Source organism: Schistocerca cancellata, chromosome 4, assembly GCF_023864275.1.
Source record: "Schistocerca cancellata isolate TAMUIC-IGC-003103 chromosome 4, iqSchCanc2.1, whole genome shotgun sequence".
Taxonomy (NCBI): domain Eukaryota; kingdom Metazoa; phylum Arthropoda; class Insecta; order Orthoptera; family Acrididae; genus Schistocerca; species Schistocerca cancellata.
Window position 1 is genome coordinate 427,548,764 of NC_064629.1, and position 20,775 is coordinate 427,569,538.

The 20,775-nt window shown below is 39.0% G+C and overlaps 1 protein-coding gene across 4 annotated transcripts in view; it reads right to left on the reverse strand.

Annotated features, from left to right (window-relative positions):
* The window catches only part of LOC126183685 (1-acyl-sn-glycerol-3-phosphate acyltransferase alpha-like), a 749,564-nt gene that overhangs the window by 5,047 nt on the left and 723,742 nt on the right, over positions 1 to 20,775 (reverse strand). For all 4 annotated transcript variants that reach the window (XM_049925864.1, XM_049925867.1, XM_049925865.1 and 1 more), the window contains 2 exons: positions 20,299 to 20,480; positions 10,529 to 10,694 (listed from right to left, as the gene is read on the reverse strand). In XM_049925864.1, coding sequence (XP_049781821.1) covers positions 10,529 to 10,694; positions 20,299 to 20,480 — 348 coding nt within the window. The remainder of the gene's footprint in view (positions 1 to 10,528; positions 10,695 to 20,298; positions 20,481 to 20,775) is intronic.

The window sequence follows — 20,775 nt, forward strand, 5'->3', positions numbered from 1 at the left end:
TCTTTATCAATTACACAAGAAAACAGACCCTTTTCTAAAAATCCTTTGCTGGCAGAAAAAATTGTATACTACTTTAGGTTCGTAGATGACACACTGTTGCTAATACAGGGTAACGATGATGTCATCAACACTACAGAAGCCAAATTTAATAACTAGCATGAAATGATTAAATTTGTGTGTGAGACTGAAACAAATAAATCTATTACTTTTCTAGATCTATCAATTTGGAATGAAAATGGTAGGCACACATTTGGTATCTTTCACAAAACGACTTGTACTGATGGGATTGTGGATTTCACTTCGAACCACCCAGTTCAACATGATAAGACATTTTTCAATTTTGCTATCAATTGGGTGTTCAAAATTCCATTGTCAAAAGGTGAACATGATGATGAAATGGCAACAATAAGGCACATTGCAAAAGTGAATAACTATCCACATGACTTTGTAGGTACTATATACAAGAACACAGCTAATAAATACAAAAATAGGACGACACTTTAAAATAATGTGGCTTCTAAAGAAAATACTAAGTTTGTTAGTGTACCTTACAATGGAAAAATGAGTACAAGTATAGTAACTATCTTTAGAAAGTGTATTTTGAAACAAAAAATAAGTTAGGGTGTATTTTGCAACACACTGTAGATGCAAAGAACATATTTCATGCTTCTGGAGTTTATAAAATTGATTGCCTGGACTGTAAGGCCTGTTATGTTGGCCAAACAGGAAGGAGGCTGGAAACTAGGTTTGGGGAACACGTCACATTGGGCAGAAAGGATACCATGGAGAAATAAAGTACAGCTGCTCATTTACTTACAACAAAACATAAGGTCCCAACACTGACATCTAATGTGAGATTGCTGCATAAACGTGAGAAGGGCAGGTTTCTCAACCTCCTAGAATAGATGGAGATCTTTTGCCATCACAAGAATGCTGACAGCAACCTGATTAATGATTTGGTCGTTATGAAAAATGCACTCTTCTGGGAATTGTTTGGAAACTTGTTGTTAGGAAACAGTATAAGGTTTGACCTAGAGGGAACAAAGTAGCTCCTGCCATCTTGCCAATATGTAGCAGCCATTAGCATAATACTGTACGAGTATGATGGTTATAACATTGAACCTACAGCACTTTCCCCATGGCATGTTAGTTTAGATGCATATACATTGTTAATAACAGCAGTTCAGTGTACTGATTTTATTGTATTTATAATTAAAATGTGTTTGAAGCGACACAGAGGCTAGTAATCTCTACATCTGTAATAGAATGCCAAATCACACCAACCATCTATCTTGCTAACACTTGGCGCCATCTACAAACAACTCAGTTAATACTAGGAACAACATATCTATTATGATGATTAAATAAAGAGAAAAATAATACAAAGATAACAACATTTAAATCAGATCAATTCTAATAGTTACATGTAGCATGTGCCTCCTTGTGTCTTGTAAATAAATTTAAAAAAAGGTTTTACCCATCTGAAATTACATATGTGTTTAGAGAATAAAAAACAACTGACTAACAAGGAGTGAACCTGGAAATTTCCTTATATTTTCTATGTTTACTGGCAAATGTGGAAATAAGTCGGTCAGAAATTTAAAGAATTTTACTTATGTTTTATTTTGTGTAATTCCCATGCATATTGGAAGTTTTTTACTTTCCTTTGAATGTTATATATTATGTATTTCATATAGAGGACGCCATACAACCAATCAATGTGTTCTCCACACAGCCTACCTTCTTTATACAGTAGTATTCAAAGAACTGTGACTGATGTACGAACAACAGGAAATTGACATGTATTGAGACTAGAAAATAGTGGTATGTAATCTAATGTATAAGCTATATAGGTTATGCTGTGAGTTTTAACTTTTTATAGTATAGCTTGACCATGCGCTTCTTGTATTTTTAGCTCTGATAATGGCTAGGCACTAGCCAAAATCTGGCTCTGCCAAATGAAACCTACAAAAAAGGATGACTGATTGCTGTAATCTATAATTCATAAACAAATAGACTTGTTTTTCTCTCACTCCAAGTGGAACAGAAAATGACTAGTAGTGGTACAAGGTACCCTCCACTATGCACCATATGGTGGTTGGCAGAGATGCCAATAAAACTTCATGGTAGTGAGAGGAGAGAAAGCAGAGAAAATCTATAGCTGAAACAAGCTTACTATTCTAGCTGCCCCTGTACAAGCTCATCATCATAAATGGAAATTCATTGTAGCTCAATGTGTAGTCACAGGAAACAACTGTCATAGGAAACAGGTAAATAAAAAAGTTTCTGTGACTGAAACAGCTTGGGTCAGTAATGAGCTACTTGTTACCTACGATTTATTTGGTGCAAACTATTAAAAGAGAAGCTATGCAGCTAAGTGAACCTAGTAGCTATTATGAAATGAGGCCATTGTACCAGAAACTGAAATTACAGAACATGAGTCTGTGAATTATTTGAAGACATGACAGTGGCCAAATAGGATCAATATAATTTGTGTTGCAAACATGACCGATGAAGTATGTGGCAGCGTATTCCTCCAAGACCTAAGACTCTTTTTCATGGTACTTTACATTCTCATTAATGAACTTTCTGTGCCATTGTAAGCTGATTATTGGTCACTTCTTTGGCAGTGAATACTATTTAGTACTACTGATATCTTTTCCTGAGGATATGACATAAAAATGCAGAACATGGTATTCCATGAGCATTCAAGGGGATTAAAAAATATTCTGCATATGCAGCTGTAAAGGTTGAACGAATGTGATTCCTCACCACTGAACATTTCATTTGCTCACATCAAGTATCAAAGACCACACATAGAATCAAATAAAGGAGAACTTAATGAGGCACACAAATAAAGCAACAACAGAAAGGAAGCAAGAAATGCAAGTGAATAAAGAAAATATGACCAACGATTAAGCCAGAGAAACTCACTGAAGTGTTGATGATAAAGAAATAGAGGAAAGGAGGGTCTCGCAGTATAGTTATGATGAATTGTTCTCTGATGAAAATAGGAAAATACCATGCTTGTTAGTTGCCTCTTGGCCTCCACATTCTATAGCCTCATGCCTCACAGCCACCTATATTAATGCCCCACGACCATACTTATCCAGTACCCAGACTCTCTTTCCAGCAGTCTCCCGTTCCTCTGTCCTGTGTCCCCTCGAAATCCACTGCCAGGCACAGGTGCTGATGGCTGCCTAGGTCTCTCCCTCCAAGCCTCAGCCACTCTTCCCCAGCTCTCTCCCCCACCCCCCACCTTTCCAGCCTCAACCACTCTTCCCCAACTCTCTCTCCCATCCACCACCTTTCTGTCCTCACCCACTCCACCCATCACGTGTATAAGTGTTTTACCCTTTACTCCTTAAATTATATAATTATATAAGTTGGATATTATTCTCGGCTGTTAAAAGTTCATGCTTGTGACATCATTTTGGTAAGAAGGTCTTTTGTTGCACATGGACCATAAGCAATGGCATATCATGGTTTCATATTATGGAAAGGATCTGGAAATTGGGAAGATTGAAGGAAAAAAACGACATGTTTTCAAACACCAAAGAAAACCACATCTACAAACATTCACAGTTGTTTCATCTGTGAAACAATAATCCATTCAGATTGGTGAAGATACTTAGTTCTGTGACTTTATAATCACGTTAAAGGTATCCTTTAACAGTGGGCTTATCAACCATAGAAGACGTATTCAAGGAGATAAGAATGCCACAACATTAAATGATTATAGATCTGTTGCATACATATTACTTACTAGGACAAGAGGAGGGATAGAAATAAGCATGAAAGAGAATATATGACATTTTGAAAACTAAATTCATCATACATGAAGTCTAAAACAAATTAGATGTGAACTATTATCATTGAGTGAGATGATGAGCAAGATTTGTAGGCCAGTAATTAACTATTATACTTAAACAGATAATTTTTAAGAATAGAAATAATCAGTCATCAGCTGCACAATTTTTATTAAATTTACTTCTTGACTAGTTTTAGCAAATTAATTTGCCATCCTCAGAAGATCATACAATTAAGCTTACATCAGAAAGCAACTGCCAAGCAAACTCTGGACAATGGAGTCCTACAAAAACAAAAATTTAGTGACTACCAGGTTTGGATCACAATTAACAGCTGATTAAAAACCATAAGTACAGTAAAAGAAAGATAAACATACAATTATTAAAAATTTTACATAATACTGTCAAGCAGTTAAAAATTAACATAAAAATGTGAAGATGTGGTGACCAAAAAAACTTTGTATTATAAGTAAAATATTAAACCACCATGAGACATATGATGAGCAACAAGAGACTGATAGTTTGACTATGAAAGATTTTACATATATAAGAAGCAATGAATGTTCGTGTGCCTAAAAGCTTTCGAAGACTAAGACAAATGAGGGTGCTTGTGTCTATAACTTAAGTCAAACAAAACAGAACATCAGTCTTCAAGAAATGGAACACCTTTAAGACCTTACATCACATGCTAATGAAGTGTATAAATTTATACACGAAAGTGACATAGCTTGTACAAAGGGCTGAACAATGGGTACAATGATCAGGTTTATTGAATAATCAACTGATTGTGGTGCCGTGAACTGACAGAGAAGTGGTGCTACATTGAACTTTCCAGTATCTTGACATAGAGGCTGACCGCTGGATACAAGTTTTCAGTGGCACAAGTAAGTGGGCGCACCCTGGCTGACAGTGGTTGTAAAAAGGGAAGTCCTAAATGCTCAACAATGAACAACCTGCAAGATTTTGATAAAGTTCAATATGAAGCTGAAACTGAAAAATAACTTTATGTTCCTCCATAAAGTGATAATCAAATATGGAAATTTGAATGTCTTACTGCAATTCTGATGTAGAGCCAAAAGTATTAAATAATCTAGCAATATGGCCTTGTTTCACATGGGTACGTATCACCAGACGACTCATCTAGCAAAGTGGTAATTTTACTTATGGGCCACTGCATAAAGTTATGATTAAACTCCAGAGAACAGCATTATGTTGCTCAATATCATTACTTCCATACAACTTAAATGATGCTACACCTGCATGTACATTTACTCTCTGAAAAAAATTGTGAACTGCATGGCTGAGGGTTCATCCCCCTGTACCAGTTATTAGGGCTTTTTCCTATTCCATCACATACTCAGTGAACAAAAAATGCTTATTTAAATTCCTCTGTGTGTGTTGTAATTAATCTAATCTTATCCTCATGATCCCTGTGGGAACGATATGTATGGGTTGTAATATATTCCTAGAGTAGTAATTCAAATCCAGTTCTTGAAACTTTCTCAGGATAGTTTCTACACTCCTGGAAATGGAAAAAAGAACACATTGACACCGGTGTGTCAGACCCACCATACTTGCTCTGGACACTGCGAGAGGGCTGTACAAGCAATGATCACACGCACGGCACAGCGGACACACCAGGAACCGCGGTGTTGGCCGTCGAATGGCGCTAGCTGCGCACCATTTGTGCACCGCCGCCGTCATTGTCAGCCAGTTTGCCGTGGCATACGGAGCTCCATCGCAGTCTGTAACACTGGTAGCATGCCGTGACAGCGTGGACGTGAACCGTATGTGCAGTTGACGGACTTTGAGCGAGGGCGTATAGTGGGCATGCGGGAGGCCGGGTGGACGTACCACCGAATTGCTCAACACGTGGGGAGTGAGGTCTCCACAGTACATCGATGTTGTCGCCAGTGGTCGGCGGAAGGTGCATGTGCCCGTCGACCTGGGACCGGACCGCAGCGACGCACGGATGCACGCCAAGACCGTAGGATCCTACGCAGTGCCGTAGGGGACTGCACCGCAACTTCCCAGCAAATTAGGGACACTGTTGCTCCTGGGGTATCGGCGAGGACCATTCGCAACCGTCTCCATGAAGCTGGGCTACGGTCCCGCACACCGTTAGGCCGTCTTCCGCTCACACCCCAACATCGTGCAGCCCGCCTCCAGTGGTGTCGCGACAGGCGTGAATGGAAGGACGAATGGAGACGTGTCGTCTTCAGCGATGAGAGTTGCTTCTGCCTTGGTGCCAATGATGGTCGTATGCGTGTTTGGCGCCGTGCAGGTGAGCGCCACAATCAGGACTGCATACGACCGAGGCACACAGGGCCAACACCCGGCATCATGGTGTGGGGAGCGATCTCCTACACTGGCCGTACACCACTGGTGATCGTCGAGGGGACACTGAATAGTGCACAGTACATCCAAACCGTCATTGAACCCATCGTTCTACCGTCTCACGCGGTCTGCACGTCCAGCACGAACACTGGCCCAACTGAGGCGCCAGGTGGAAATGGCATGGCAAGCCGTTCCACAGGACTACATCCAGCATCTCTACGATCATCTCCATGGGAGAATAGCAGCCTGCATTGCTGCGAAAGGTGGGTATACACTGTACTAGTGCCGACATTGTGCATGCTCTGTTGCCTGTGTCTATGTGCCTGTGGTTCTGTCAGTGTGATCATGTGATGTATCTGACCCCAGGAATGTGTCAATAAAGTTTCCCCTTCCTGGGACAATGAATTCACGGTGTTCTTATTTCAATTTCCAGGAGTGTATCTATCTTCCAGGTCAGTTTTTTCAACATCTCAGTAACACTCTCCTCTGACTATTTGTGCTACCCTTCTCTGTGTATCCATTGCTAGTCTGGTTTGGTATGGGTCCCACACACTTGAACAATTTTCTAGGACATGTTGCATGAGTGATTTGTAAGCAATCTCCTTTATAGATTGATTGTGTTTCCCTGGTATTCTACCAATAATCTGAAGTCTGTTACCTTGCTACCAACAACTGGGCCTACAGATCATTCCACTTTGTGGCCCTCCAACTTGTTACACCACATACTTCTAGAGTTTACAGGTTCCATTTGTGATTCACTAACATTATATTCACATTTTGTGAAGTACACAATTTTACACTTTTGAATATTTCAAACAAGCTGCCAATCATTGCACCATTTTGAAATATTATCAAAGTCTGGCTGAATATTTGTACATCTTCGCTAAGACTGTATTTCATAGTAGATAATTGCATCATCTGTAAAAAGTGTGGGGTTACTGTTAATATTGTCTACAAGATCATTAATATACAACAAGAACAGCAAGGGACCCAACACACTTGCCTGTGGTACACCTGAAGTTATTCTACATATGTCGCTGACTCCTCCAGTCAAGATAACATACTGTGCATCCTCCCCACCAATAAATCCTCAGTGCAGTCAGTGTTTTAAACAGCATACACTAGGAAATTTCTCAGGAGGTACAGAATTATCTTTTCCATATTTACTTTCCATTTAGAGTCACATGTCATGGCAATGATGGACACAGCAAGCTACCATGCCATCCAGTCCAGCATGAATCAACATTAGTGAAGCATATATCAAAGCCCCTTCAGCAGTTTCTGATTTGAGCCTGAACGCACAAACAGAAATGGTGTTGGGGGAGTTTAATTTATAATATGTTTAGAACAAAAAGATATGTACAGATGTACATGTTCTGGTAATGATAATTTCTTGTGGCTCAATGGCCTTCACTTCATGTCCATAGTGGGCAATATGGACTTGATCCATGAAGTTGTGCAGGAGCCGAAAATGTACAAACCCCAGAACACAACATGAAAATAGGTCTATGTGACCATGACAATGGCATTTCGGAGCGAGTGGAGAACTGTTGCTGATGCAGGGAGCAGCGAAGATCAAAAGACACCCTTGACTGTGCAAGCAGCATATCACACTGCTAATGATGTCATCATATTAATCAAAGTGAAGATAACTGACACGATGGAAGTGACTCTAATTTCCCTGCACATAGATGGCAGCAGTGGCACAAAAACAAATACGAGCTAGGTTGTCAAAGTAATGAACACAGACCCGAGCAATGGTCATAGAGCCATGAACCAAGAGTGACGTATGTGAACCAGTCTATTAGCCATCAAAATCTCTACAGTTGTAACTGAGATTAGTCTTCCAATACAGACAGAAAAATGTGGTGGCATGTGGATGACTTCAAGGAGTTCTACAATTCACTGCTAGATTGAAATGGCAGATGCCTTGACTTCATCTGCTCTCATTCCTGTTGTGATTACTGATAAGATCTGATGGTAGTTTGCAAAGAACCAAATGATGAAGCAGCCCATAGGGCTACTGCTGTTATGTAAATTTTGCACTGTTCTGTGTAATGTTTCAATGGATATTTTATGGGACCTCAGAACCTTATCTCAAACAATGAAAGTGGATTCCTTGGTAAATTTATGAGTATTACTTTGCTGTGAAATATTAGAGACAGTTTAGGTGCTGTCAGCATAAAATTTCAAGGGACATTTGAATTTAGAATGAGCAGGTTGTAAACAACCTGTGATGTTCATTCCAATGTGGTGTGGTAGTTGGGTATCCTTACATCTATCATCATTAGATGGAAAAGGAATAATTTTTACAGCAGCAGGGGACTTGAATTCATCATAGTTCAAGTTAGCATGCAACATTTATAAATTATATACAAAAACCATCCTCATAAATCAGTCTACCTATTAACAAATCCAGATCAAAACCACTACAGTAGCTCCTGAGATTATCCCTAACATACAGACCAAAGCAAGCAAGTGACTTCATTTTATATATTTAGAGATGAATGCTCTAATGACAAAAATTTACTATTGACAATATTAAAATACATCTAAGATGGTGCTGTGCAGATAACATTATGGCAATACTGAATATGCCTGTAAAAAACTGTTTATGTGATAGATTACTGTGAGAGGGAATTTTATCACCAACTTCATTACCAGGAGGAGTGGAACAGAAATGAGTCGCAATATACAGTAAGCTTCATGATGGAGACAATAAGCTTCATGATGGCAGCTAGCAGGACACAGTCAGTCTTTGTCACTAGGCCTGTCCAGTTGATAATACTGCTGAGAGATGGCCACAATATGAATGATGTAAGGTATCATCAAATAACATCTCAGCCAAATGAGCCAAAACATTATCATCTGATGAGCCAAAACATTATCATCACCTGCTCAAAGGAATGTTGGTTCATCTTTAGAATGCAGTAGAGCAACAAGTCTGCATAGCATGGGTTCAACAAGTCATTGACTAGTTTACAGAGATATGTGGCATCAGATGTTTAACCACAGGTCACACAATTTCTGTAAATTATGGGCCTGTGGTTTGTAGGTGTAGGGCTGCCGCCTTATAGCATCAAAGATGTGTTCCATCAGGTACAGATCAGATGAATTTGGCGGCCAAGACATCAACATGAGTTCACTATCATGCTCCTTAAAACCCTGTAGCACAATTCTGGACTTGTAACAGACAGTTACGCTGCTGGAAGATGGCATTGCTGTTGCAATTGTAACTGATGATGTGATTGGATCAATATGGGAACATGAAGGGACTGTCTTCTGAAAAACCCAATACGCAACAATGTGTGCTGAATAGTGTGCTCCAGAAGACCTGTGCCTCCACCAGTATTGTATTCTGTTATCAGATTAGCCACAAATCACCACGCATCATGTTTTACAGAGCGGGCAAGCCTCCGACCTCCACAAACTGTGATGAGATGTGGATGTCCAAAATCTTTTTGCATACTCATAGTTTCATCATCTTACAGCTACTTTCCATAAATACCCACAAGAATAGCATGTGAGCAGTCAACAAGCTTCAGCACTTCTGAATGAACATCTCAAAGTTGGCAGGCCATAACGATCTGCCATTTGTCAAAGTACTTTATGTCAGTGAATTTCCCAATATGCCACCTATACCAACACTACAATGATTTCCTATTCCTCTCCGCTCCACCTATATACTTTCCTTAATGCATGGTGTGCATGCAGTGTCACCAGGCAACATTTAATCTCACAATGGGCACAGGTCATAATGTTTTGTCTTATCAGTGCAGTTCTGATACGTCTATGAGTGTAACTTCTTGGGAATAAAGTTCTGCAGACACATGGTGGTTTTATTGCATTATATGTTTTCTGACCTTAAACAAATGGGATGCATTCCTAGGTCTTGGTTCAACATCATTCCTACATTTATTCAGAAACCCTAAAGTTACCAATGTGCACCCTTCCTGCAAGCCTTCAAGATTGTTTTCATTTGAATGTTGCCTCAATGGTGTTTTAGCCCACAGAAGGATGATTTATTGAACAGGAATGGAACCACATTTAACAAGTTTGAAGATGTTATAAACACTCTTTATGTCATGATCACTGATTTCTTCTGCTCTATAAATATTTCAACAACAAAATCAAAATTTTTAGGTAGCAAATTCATTGAATTAATGAAAAACTACAGTGCTACATGTCACTCAAGCTACATTCTATTTTATAAAATTATGGTACACATTATGTAGATCTAAAAGACACTGCATTTTGATAATCTGGCATATGCAGTACACATTTAGTAGACAATACTAGAAGCAGTACTCCACAGAGTTTTGTTACATCCTACAACTATACAAACTGTCAGGATTCTGTAGTTATCAAGTTTACATAGTTACCTGGATTAAAAATTTTCTCCTTTGACTCAAGGAAATAATAGCGTGTCACAACAACTGGCTGAACAGGTGTCTGAGAAGCAATGGCAACATGGAAAGCACCTTTCTTGAAGGGCAGCAATGTAGGTCCATTGTTTCTTGTACCTTCAGGAAACATGCACAGTTTCATCTGAAAGAATAAACATCAGTTTAATAATAACAGTTCTTTTATTGTTAGCTGACAAGATATGCTTGAGGACTCCTTTTCTCAGAGCACACACTTGTGAAGAAAACAAACAAACTATAAAATGTTCCATGTTTAAATACTAAATTGGAAAATGGAAACATGAAAGTGGCTATGAAGTGTCACAAGCTATAGTTCTAGTCTCAATACATTTGAGTCAGAACAGGAGCAGAAGCATATTTTTTCTGAAACAGGATCAATCAGAGGAGGTTTGTCAGTTATGCAAATGGAAATGTATAATTTTTACTACTTATCCAGTAAGAACAACTATCCTATCACAGAAAGAAGACCTCTAAGAAACAGGAAAAAGAAGTGTTGATGCTGGACTGGTGGAAAATTAATTCCAACAAGAAAATTTGGAGAAAAATTTAAAGTCCCCTTGCAACTCTTACTGCTTTCTGAGAACAATTTTTTTTGTCCTGATATGAGCTAATTTTTCCTTCACCAACAAGATAGGAATCTTAAAGATTCCAAAGTCAGCTATTCATCATAAGAATGTCAGTTCTTCATTTGCATTTCCTTTGGACCTGCTTGTGCTGTTCCTTTGGAGAAATTAAGTAGGCACTCCAATTATCTCACAATATCTGTTTTAACCTTTCAGTGTTATTCATTTATTAATTCATTCAGCCAGATATCATCTCACAATGATATAGGATTTGTCATCATAATGCAATGAGCCGGCTGCGGTGGTCTAGCGGTTCTAGGCGCTCTACGGTCGCAGGTTCGAATCCTGCTTCGGGCATGGATGTGTGTGATGTCCTTAGGTTAGTTAGGTTTAAGTAGTTCTAAGTTCTAGGGGACTGATGACCACAGATGTTAAGTCCCATAGTGCTCAGAGCCATTTGAACCATTTTTTTTAATGCAATGAGAATAAATAGCTATAATACACTTACACAAAAAATATATAAGTATGTTTTATAGGGATAGGTGGGGTTGCTAACTTCTTACAGAGAAAATATGGAAGCTAGGAAAACCCTACAAAATAAACATTTCAAACAACATTTTTTGTAAAGAATAGTTGGAATATATTTAAAATGTGCATGCGTGTTTTATTTCATGTTATTGGTTGTACTGATTAACAAACTTTGCTTGTTTTTGCAATGATTCATTCCATATTACATATGTAAATAATTCACTACAATTAAAACGAAAATTCACAGCTACTTGCAGATCTGCTTTTATAAGGTCAGTGGTACATTTGCTGTGCACCTCTGTCCATTTATGGTTCATTAGGCAAAAAATTCTTTCTGCTCAGCGTTTGAACCAGGAACGATTAATACACACCCAACTACACAAATTAGTAACCTGAACATTTTTGGCTCTCATGGTATAGAAAAGTTCACCCCACCTTTTGTTTGCATTGTCTTCCATGGACATGCTTCGCTTTGAAATACCCTCTGTGTTACAAAATTCATCGCACAAAGAACCTACATCATCTATTTGAACTGAATCAATTATTTCTTCAAAATTCTTAAATTTCAGCTCAGAACTTAGAAAAAGGACTCTGTTGGTATTGGTGGACTCTATTGGAACTGGCAATTGATCATCAGAATTGAAACTCTCATAATAAAACAAGAAATCACAAACTCCGAATCTGGCCAGAACAATGCTCACTTCCTCTGGCCTATGATAATGTGGTCTTTCCTTCAGTTTCTAGGTCACTGGCTAGCTGAACAGACTCTTAACATAAGCTCTCTTGCCAGGTTACTCGTCTACTTGTTCACCACAGACCCAGAGATAATAGGGAAAGCTGTAGTGTGTGAGGCAAAATAAATTATTTTAATTATCATTGCAGAAGTTAGAAAAATATGAGATAAATTTGAAATAATACTGGACACAGGACCTGACAAGAATATAGCCGAAATATAGGATTTTCTGGGAAATATGGGATATTTGGCAACACTAGGGATATGACAGGTGGTCTGTCATGGTCTTGCCTAAGGAACCATACCAGCACCTGCCTGAAATGATTTTGGTAAACCAAAGAAAACCTTATCAGGATTGTCAGACACAGTAAATCCCAGCTTCCAAATATGAAGTCAGTTTCTTAATAACTGCACTACCATACCATATTTGGTTGGTCACACTGTGCAATGTTCTACTGATCACATACAGTTTGAACCAGGTAACTTTTGATATAAAACACAGTTTTGCACTGCACCACTGTACACACTATGGATTGCTACTGGTGAATTAAGGATGATGAACATGCACATCTTCCTGTACTCCCTTCAGTCCATCTGGAAAACTGAGTCAGCATCTGCCCTGGTGAATATGTTGAGATCAGGGGTGACACTGCTATCATGCACTATATATCTTGGCACATCTGCATGTAAAAGCATTATGCTCTGATCATGTATTGTGACATGAGTGCTGCAGATGTCCTATTTCATAGTTAACACCTAGTCTGAGTTCTCTAAGCAAATTTTAATTGTGTATTACTTATGCATTACTTACAAAATATGTTTCCGCTGCATTTTTAAGTACATGTATGTAAGTAATCTTTTTCCAGTTCCTTGAGAAAAGTATTACACAATTTTATTCCCTGACAGAAAATGCAATTTTGAGATTTTTTTTGTTTCTCCTTGATAAACACAAGTCCAACATGGCTCTAGCTCCACGACTATGTACAAAACTACTAGTGAAATGATAACTAATATTTTCACTGATATTCACAACAGATTGATAAATATACTCACATAGTGCAATAAGGATACACAGGTCTTTAAATAGTTTTTTACAATGAGCCTGACAACTACTTTTAGTTATTATTCCTGCCACTCTTGTCTGCAGTTTGTGACTTTCATATGGAGGAAAGAATCCAACAGCTATGAAATGAGTGCTCATAGGACTAATATGTCACCAAAAGACACTGGTTGTTACAAACTGATGACAGAACTCTAAGAGCTTAATATGCTGATGACATTATTTCTGTCAGTACCTTTATGTATTCATTGCATGTCAATTCATAATCAATACTCACCCTATAAACTTTGTGTTTGTTACACAATCTATAGGTTTATCAAATATGCTTAATATGTCAGAGTTGTTGTCACTCTTTTTGTTGAAGTGCACACTATTTGCATTATTTCTGTTCAGTGAGAGTAGATAAGGAGTTGTTCATCAGCTCTGTAATTTTTATAGCAGTCTAATACTGAAATGCTAGTAAATGTACTTCATAAACAGAACTAATAATAGTAATAAATACAGTAATCTATAATGATCAGATACATTTTTTTTTACAAAACTAACAAATTAGTTGTAATTCATACTCTAACAGGATTTAACAGTAACATACAAAGAACATTGGAATGTTAATTCCATCTATTCAAGCATGTTCCCCAGAGTACCAAGGCAATTTTTGTGACCTGTATAAAAAAAGCACGGAATCTGGAACAACTCTTAAAATGTTTCACACATTTTTACATATCTGGTGAATTTGCAACCCTAGAAGGCAGTTTTCAATGTAAAAACAATAACAAAAAATATACTATTTTTCTAATTAGCTAAATTCAAGTGTAATGAATGCACTCTGTCCAACATTTTCTTCACTGAGTTGATTCTGCCTCTGAAACACAGTTTGCCAAGTACCCCTTATTGTATTCCCAAGCTGCCACCTGCGAAACACCAACAATACTAAAGGTGTGTACCACAGGTTGCCACACTAGCCAACTAGCTGCACTGCCCTCAGGAGGCCTACAGAACCAATCTGGCATCAACTAAACCTCCACTGCTGCCACAATACCATTGCTGTCAGCTTTATTGCTAGCAGCTCCCTTATGACACAAAACAGTGCTTCAGTCACTGGCACCACTTTACTTTAGTTGTATCACATGTCTGCTGAATATTGTGCTGGTATCCTTCTGCTGGATGGGTATTTGGAGTGCTATCCAGCCAGTCTACGGCCAGTACACACTGTGAGCTTACACCAATTGCATCTAGCAACCCATCAATCAGAGTTCTTGCTCAGCTCAAGTGCACACTCTGGGCTCATGCCAGCTGCACTTAGCAGCCCATCAATTGGAGTTCACAATCAAGCCCTCACCTCCCTGGAATTCATCTCAATCGTCCTCATGTTACTGCCTTGCTGGTCCTCAGTCTCAATCATCCTCAGGCCACTGCCTCACTAGACTTCATCTTCAAGCGTCCAAGAGCTCACCATGTTGGCAGCCTCGAGCTGCCTTCTTTTCACCTACAGCCTCACAGATGTAGTCTATTCAGGAAATTCCCATGCAATGTCAGTGATAAATTTCATTCATCAACACCTCAATGCAACATCAGTTACTGACTTTTACTGATTAAATTTAGAAGGCATAAGTGTGAATATAATTATGCAGTAGGGTGTAAATTTATTTAATACTACAGTCTACAGATTCTATGATGTATTATGGTTATGCTAATGTGTATCACAACTCAAACAACATCTCTAGTAGTTCTCCTTCTATCTGGTATCTATAGAAAACAATGAATGAGTGAATGAATGGATTGATTTCAACTGTGTTAGGAATGAAACATCTCTTGTATGAAGACATGCTGAAAAGTAATGCCTCCAAATTTTTTATGTGAAAACTCCTAAGGCTTTTCAAATAAAACAAATGTTATTAACATTTTCTACATCTACATCTACATGTACAAACATACTCCACAATCCACCATACGGTGCATGGCAGAGGGTACCTCATACCACAACTAGCATCTTCTCTCCCTGTTCCACTCCCAAACAGAATGAGGGAAAAATCACTGCCTATATGCCTCTGTACGAGCCCTAATCTCTCTTATCTTATCTTTGTGGTATTTCTACAAAATATAAGTTGGCAGCAGTAAAATTGTACTGCAGTCAGCCTCAAATGCTGGTTCTCTAAATTTCCTCAGTAGCAATTCAGGAAAAGAATACCTCCTTTCCTCCAGAGACTCCCACCCCAGTTCCTGATGCATTTCCGTAACATTCGCCTGATGATCAAACCTACCAGTAACAAATCTAGCAGCCCGCCTCTGAATTTGCTTCTATGTCCTCCCTCAATCCGACCTGATAGGGATCCCAAACACTCAAGCAGTACTCAAGAATAGTGTTTTATAAGCGGTCACCTTTACAGATGAACCACATCTTCCCAAAATTCTACCAATGAACTGAAGACGACTATCCGCCTTCCCCACAACTGCCATTACATGCTTGTCCCACTTCATATTGCTCTGCAATGTTACACCCAAATATTTAATCGACATGACTGTGTCAAGTACTACACTACTAATGGAGTATTCAAACATTACGGGATTCTTTTTCCTATTCATCTGCATTAATTTACATTTATCTGTATTTAGAGTTAGCTGCCATTCTTTACACCAATCACAGATCCTGTCCAAGTCATCTTGTATCCTCCTACAGTCACTCAACGACAACACCTTCCTGTACACCACAGCATCATCAGCAAACAGCCACACATTGCTATCCACCTTATCCAAAAGATCATTCATGTAGATAGAAAACAACAGTGGACCTACCACACTTCCCTGGGGCACTCCAGATGATACCCTCACCTCCGATGAACACTCACCATCGAGGACAACATACTGGGCTCTATTACTTAAGAAGTCTTCGAGCCACTCACATATTTGGAAACCAGTCCCATATGCTCACACCTTAGTTAGGAGTCTGCAGTGGGGCACCGAGTCAAATGCTTTCCGGAAGTCAAGGAATATGGCATCTGTCTGATACCCTTCATCCATGGTTCACAAGATATCATGTGAAAAAAGGGCGAGTTACGTTTCACAGGAGTGATGCTTTCTAAAGCCGTGCTGATGCACAGACAGCAACTTCTCTGTCTCAAGGAATTTCATTTTATTCTAACTGAGAATATGTTCAAGAATCCTGCAACAAACCAATGCTAAGGATATTGGTCTGTAATTTTGAGGATCCATCCTTCTACCCTTCTTATATACAGGCATCACCTGCACTTTTTTCCAGTTGCTCAGGACTGTATGTTGGGCAAGAGATTCGCGATAAATGCAACCTAAGTAAGGAGCAAATGCAGTAGAGTACTCTCTGTAAAACCGAATTGGAATCCCATCAGAACCTGGTGATTTATTTATTTTCAACCCATTCAGCTACTTCACAACCCCAGGGATGTCTATCACTATGTCCCCCATACGGGAATCTGTACAAGACTCAAATGGCGGTATGTTTGTACGATCCTCCTACGTGAAAGATTTCTCAAGTGATAAATTTAAAATTCCAGCTTTCGTTTTGCTGTCTTCCCTTGCCAGGCCAGACTGATCAGCGAGTGACTGGATGGAAGCCTTCAACCTGCTTACCAATTTTATGTAAGACCAGAATCTCCCTGGGTTTTCAGCAAGATCTTTTGCTAAGGTATGACGGTGGTAGTGGTTGTATGCTTCACGCATTGCTCTTTTTACAGCAGCATGAATCTCTACAAACTTTTGCCTGTCCTCATTCTCCCAATCTCTCTTGTACCGTGAGTGCAACTGTCTTTGCTTCCTAAGCATCCTCCGAATTGCGCTATTAAACCACAGTGGGTCTTTTCCGTCCATAACCCACTTTTTCAGGACACACTTCTCCAATGTGTGATTTACAATGTGTTTAAAATTTACCCATAATTCTTCCATGTCCATCATACCGGAAGTAAATGAAGTCGATTCATTTACTAAGTGGGATGCTAACAACTGCTTAGTAAGAATACTCTCCTAGCCTTCTTGACCAAATTTTTAACTTTCGTAACCATAGTTGTAATGACTACATCATGATCACTAATCCCTGTCCCAACACTGACACCGTAGATGAGGTCTGGTCTGTTTGTGGCTACCAGATCAAAAATATTTCCATTATGTGTTGGCTGTCGATTTGGCTGCTCAAGACAGTTTTCAGATAATGTGTTCAAAAGTAATTCACATGATGGCTAGTCTGTACCACCTGTAATGAATCCATAGACATCCCAGTCTATACTAGGTAGGTTGAAGTCACCTCCGACTAATATAGCATGATCTGGGTACTTCTGGGATACAGAGTGTAGACTCCCTTTGAATGATTCTAGAACTGTCATGGTGGAACCTGGTGGCCGGTAATAACACCCAACAATAAATTTTATTTCTCCTAGCCCTGTTAAACGTGTCCAGATAACTTCACAATCACCCTCTACTTCGACCTCGGTAGACACAATATTTTTGTCAACTGCAATGAAGACACCACCTCCTACGGTGTCTAATCTGTCTTTCCGATACACGTTCCAACCCTCACTAAATATTTCAGAACTTCCTATCTCAGGGTTCAGCCAGGTCTCAGTCCCGAGAATAATTTGTGCACCACACGCTCCTGGAGGGCAGTAAATTCAGCAACTTTATTCTGAACACTCTGAAAATTTACTGCTAATATCTTGATAGCTGGAGTGTCTTTACACTGAGCATGTCCTGATTTCCCTGCCTGTACATCGACTGGTGAGTGTTTATAAGGACACCTCGCACTACTGCCTAGCCTAAAAACCCCCCATGTGCACGCCACAAGTACTCTGCTACCCGAGTAGCCACTTCCTTTGTGTAGTGCATCTTTATGCTTCATGTCTACATATTTTCAACCCTCTGCCACTAGGGGGCTCCAAATTGTAGCATGCAACATGGCAGTGTGTAACATAACTATATAAGTGTGCGAGAAACAGTGTGCTGTAATTGAGTTTAAAATTCAAAGAGTCTCTCTGAACATGAAACACCCCCTCCTTTAGCATGACAATGACAGACTGAACACAAGCACTGTGACATCTGCAACAATATGGAACCTTGGGCTCACTGCCATCGATCAACCTCCATACAATCATGTCATGACCCCATCCAATTTTCATCTGTTTCCAAAATTTAAAGGACACCTTCAAGGACTTCACTTTGATAGTGATGAAGTGGTGCAAGCAGAGGTGCGATTGTGGCTCCATCAACAAAGTTAAACACTGTACAGCAACAGTATCAACAAACTGATATCTTGTGGGGAGAAGTGTGTTCATAACCAGGATGACTATGTTGAGAAATCAATATGTAGACATGGATAATAGAGATGTAGACTATTAATAACCCCCCCCCCCCCTATGAACCATGGACCTTGCTGTTGGTGGGGAGGCTTGCGTGCCTCAGCGATACAGATAGCTGTACTGTAGGTGCAACCACAACGGAGGGGTATCTGTTGAGAGACCAGACAAACGTGTGGTTCCTGAAGAGGGGCAGCAGCCTTTTCAGTAGTTGCAGGGGCAACAGTCTGGATAATTGACTGATCTGGCCTTGTAAAGCTAACCAAAATGGCCTTGCTGTGCTGGTACTGCGAACGGCTCAAAGCAAGGGGAAACTACGGCCGTAATTTTTCCCGAGGGCATGCAGCTTTACTGTATTCATGGGGAGCTGCATCAAACCAGTCTCAGGACTGAAGACCACAACAACAACAACAACTGTTAATAAAATTCATTGTATTTGAAAAGTATTTACTAGTTTTCACATAAAAATTAAAAGGCATTACTTTTTGGCATACTCTCGTACAGCCAAGCCATGTTTTAAGATGTAAAGGAGGCATACAGTCTGAACGGAAAAAGACACATTATGGAGTCCCACAAGGATCTATCATTTGTCCCCTACAATTTCTCATATAGGTTATTGATCTACGTCTGTCTATGAACAAAGCAAGTAAATTAATAATGCTTTCTGATAATATAAGCACTGTAACAGACAACAAAGGATCCACTACTGTAGCCGAGAGGCTAATGGCAAACAGTTGCTTCCAGAAGTTTGGTACTGCTTCACTGTAAATCTGCCAGCTATAAACCTCAGTGAACTCATCTACATCCATTTTCATTATGACCACATGTAAATGGTACCATCCTTTTTTTCTGATATCCTTGTGATGTCAGCTATTTCATACATTTTTAATCAGTCATAATCCAATACCATATCAATTAATTTCTTGATGTTTTCACCTGTGGTGGTTGTTTTGGCATCTCCTTCACACAGATTATGTCGAAGAAGTAGAGGCATAATTAAACTGAGTTTTCCATTTTTTACCTGCTGAAAATCATTGACAGTTAAGAAGCAGTCATCTTACAAACCACCTCCAATTTCAGATAATTTCTGTTTGTAATAAACTTCTCAAAAAAAAAAAAAAAAAGGTGAATGTACAGTATTTGATTATCCATTTGGACAAAATATACACAACATGATTATTTTATAAATGTAGTGCTTCAGAAACACTGTATGTTATTGTGGAACATGTACCAATACAACAAATACAAAATTTCCCTGATATGATATTGGTGCCTTCAGTATCACGTTGTTAGTACCGTATAGGAAAGCTGTTGGTGTTAGGGCAGCTGCAACTGAAGTTACTGTTATTATTTCTGTTGGTTATGATGACTACTTGTGTAAATACAGAAAAATTACAGATACTACCTATTTCATTGTTATATTTGCTCTTTGAATTATGGATCATCTCAAGACTGCTGGATGAGGAGGGAAACTGACAACGTCCATTTCCAAAGATGCATCCTGGCATTCCATACAAAGAAATATGTACCTTTCCATTTTTTATGGTGTCTGCAGTGCTGTTTATTGCTGCCTGTGCTTGCTCAACATTCAGTCTATTGATGTAGATGGTTCCCCACAACCAGGCAGCGAGTCCAAAAGGCCACAGGTAAAAAACTTCTTTCTTTGAAATAACAGTGCATCGTTTCAGCTTTGGCCACAGCTCAGCAAGTACTGTAAAGGATCACAAAAATTTTTAATAAATACTTATACAGGGCTGTTAAGCAATGGTACACACTAACACATTCAAAAATACAGATAAATTTCAATACATAATCTTCAAAAAATATATTAGTATTATTAAATTTAGAACTTCATTTATATGCATATTGTATAAAAATATGGACTTTGTTCAAGACAGTGCATTACTATACACCGTAAATATATCATGTTTCAGGGAAAATAGTATATATTTTAGAAGGTTGTTATACAGACTAGTTTCAACAACATATATCACGTAACATGTGTC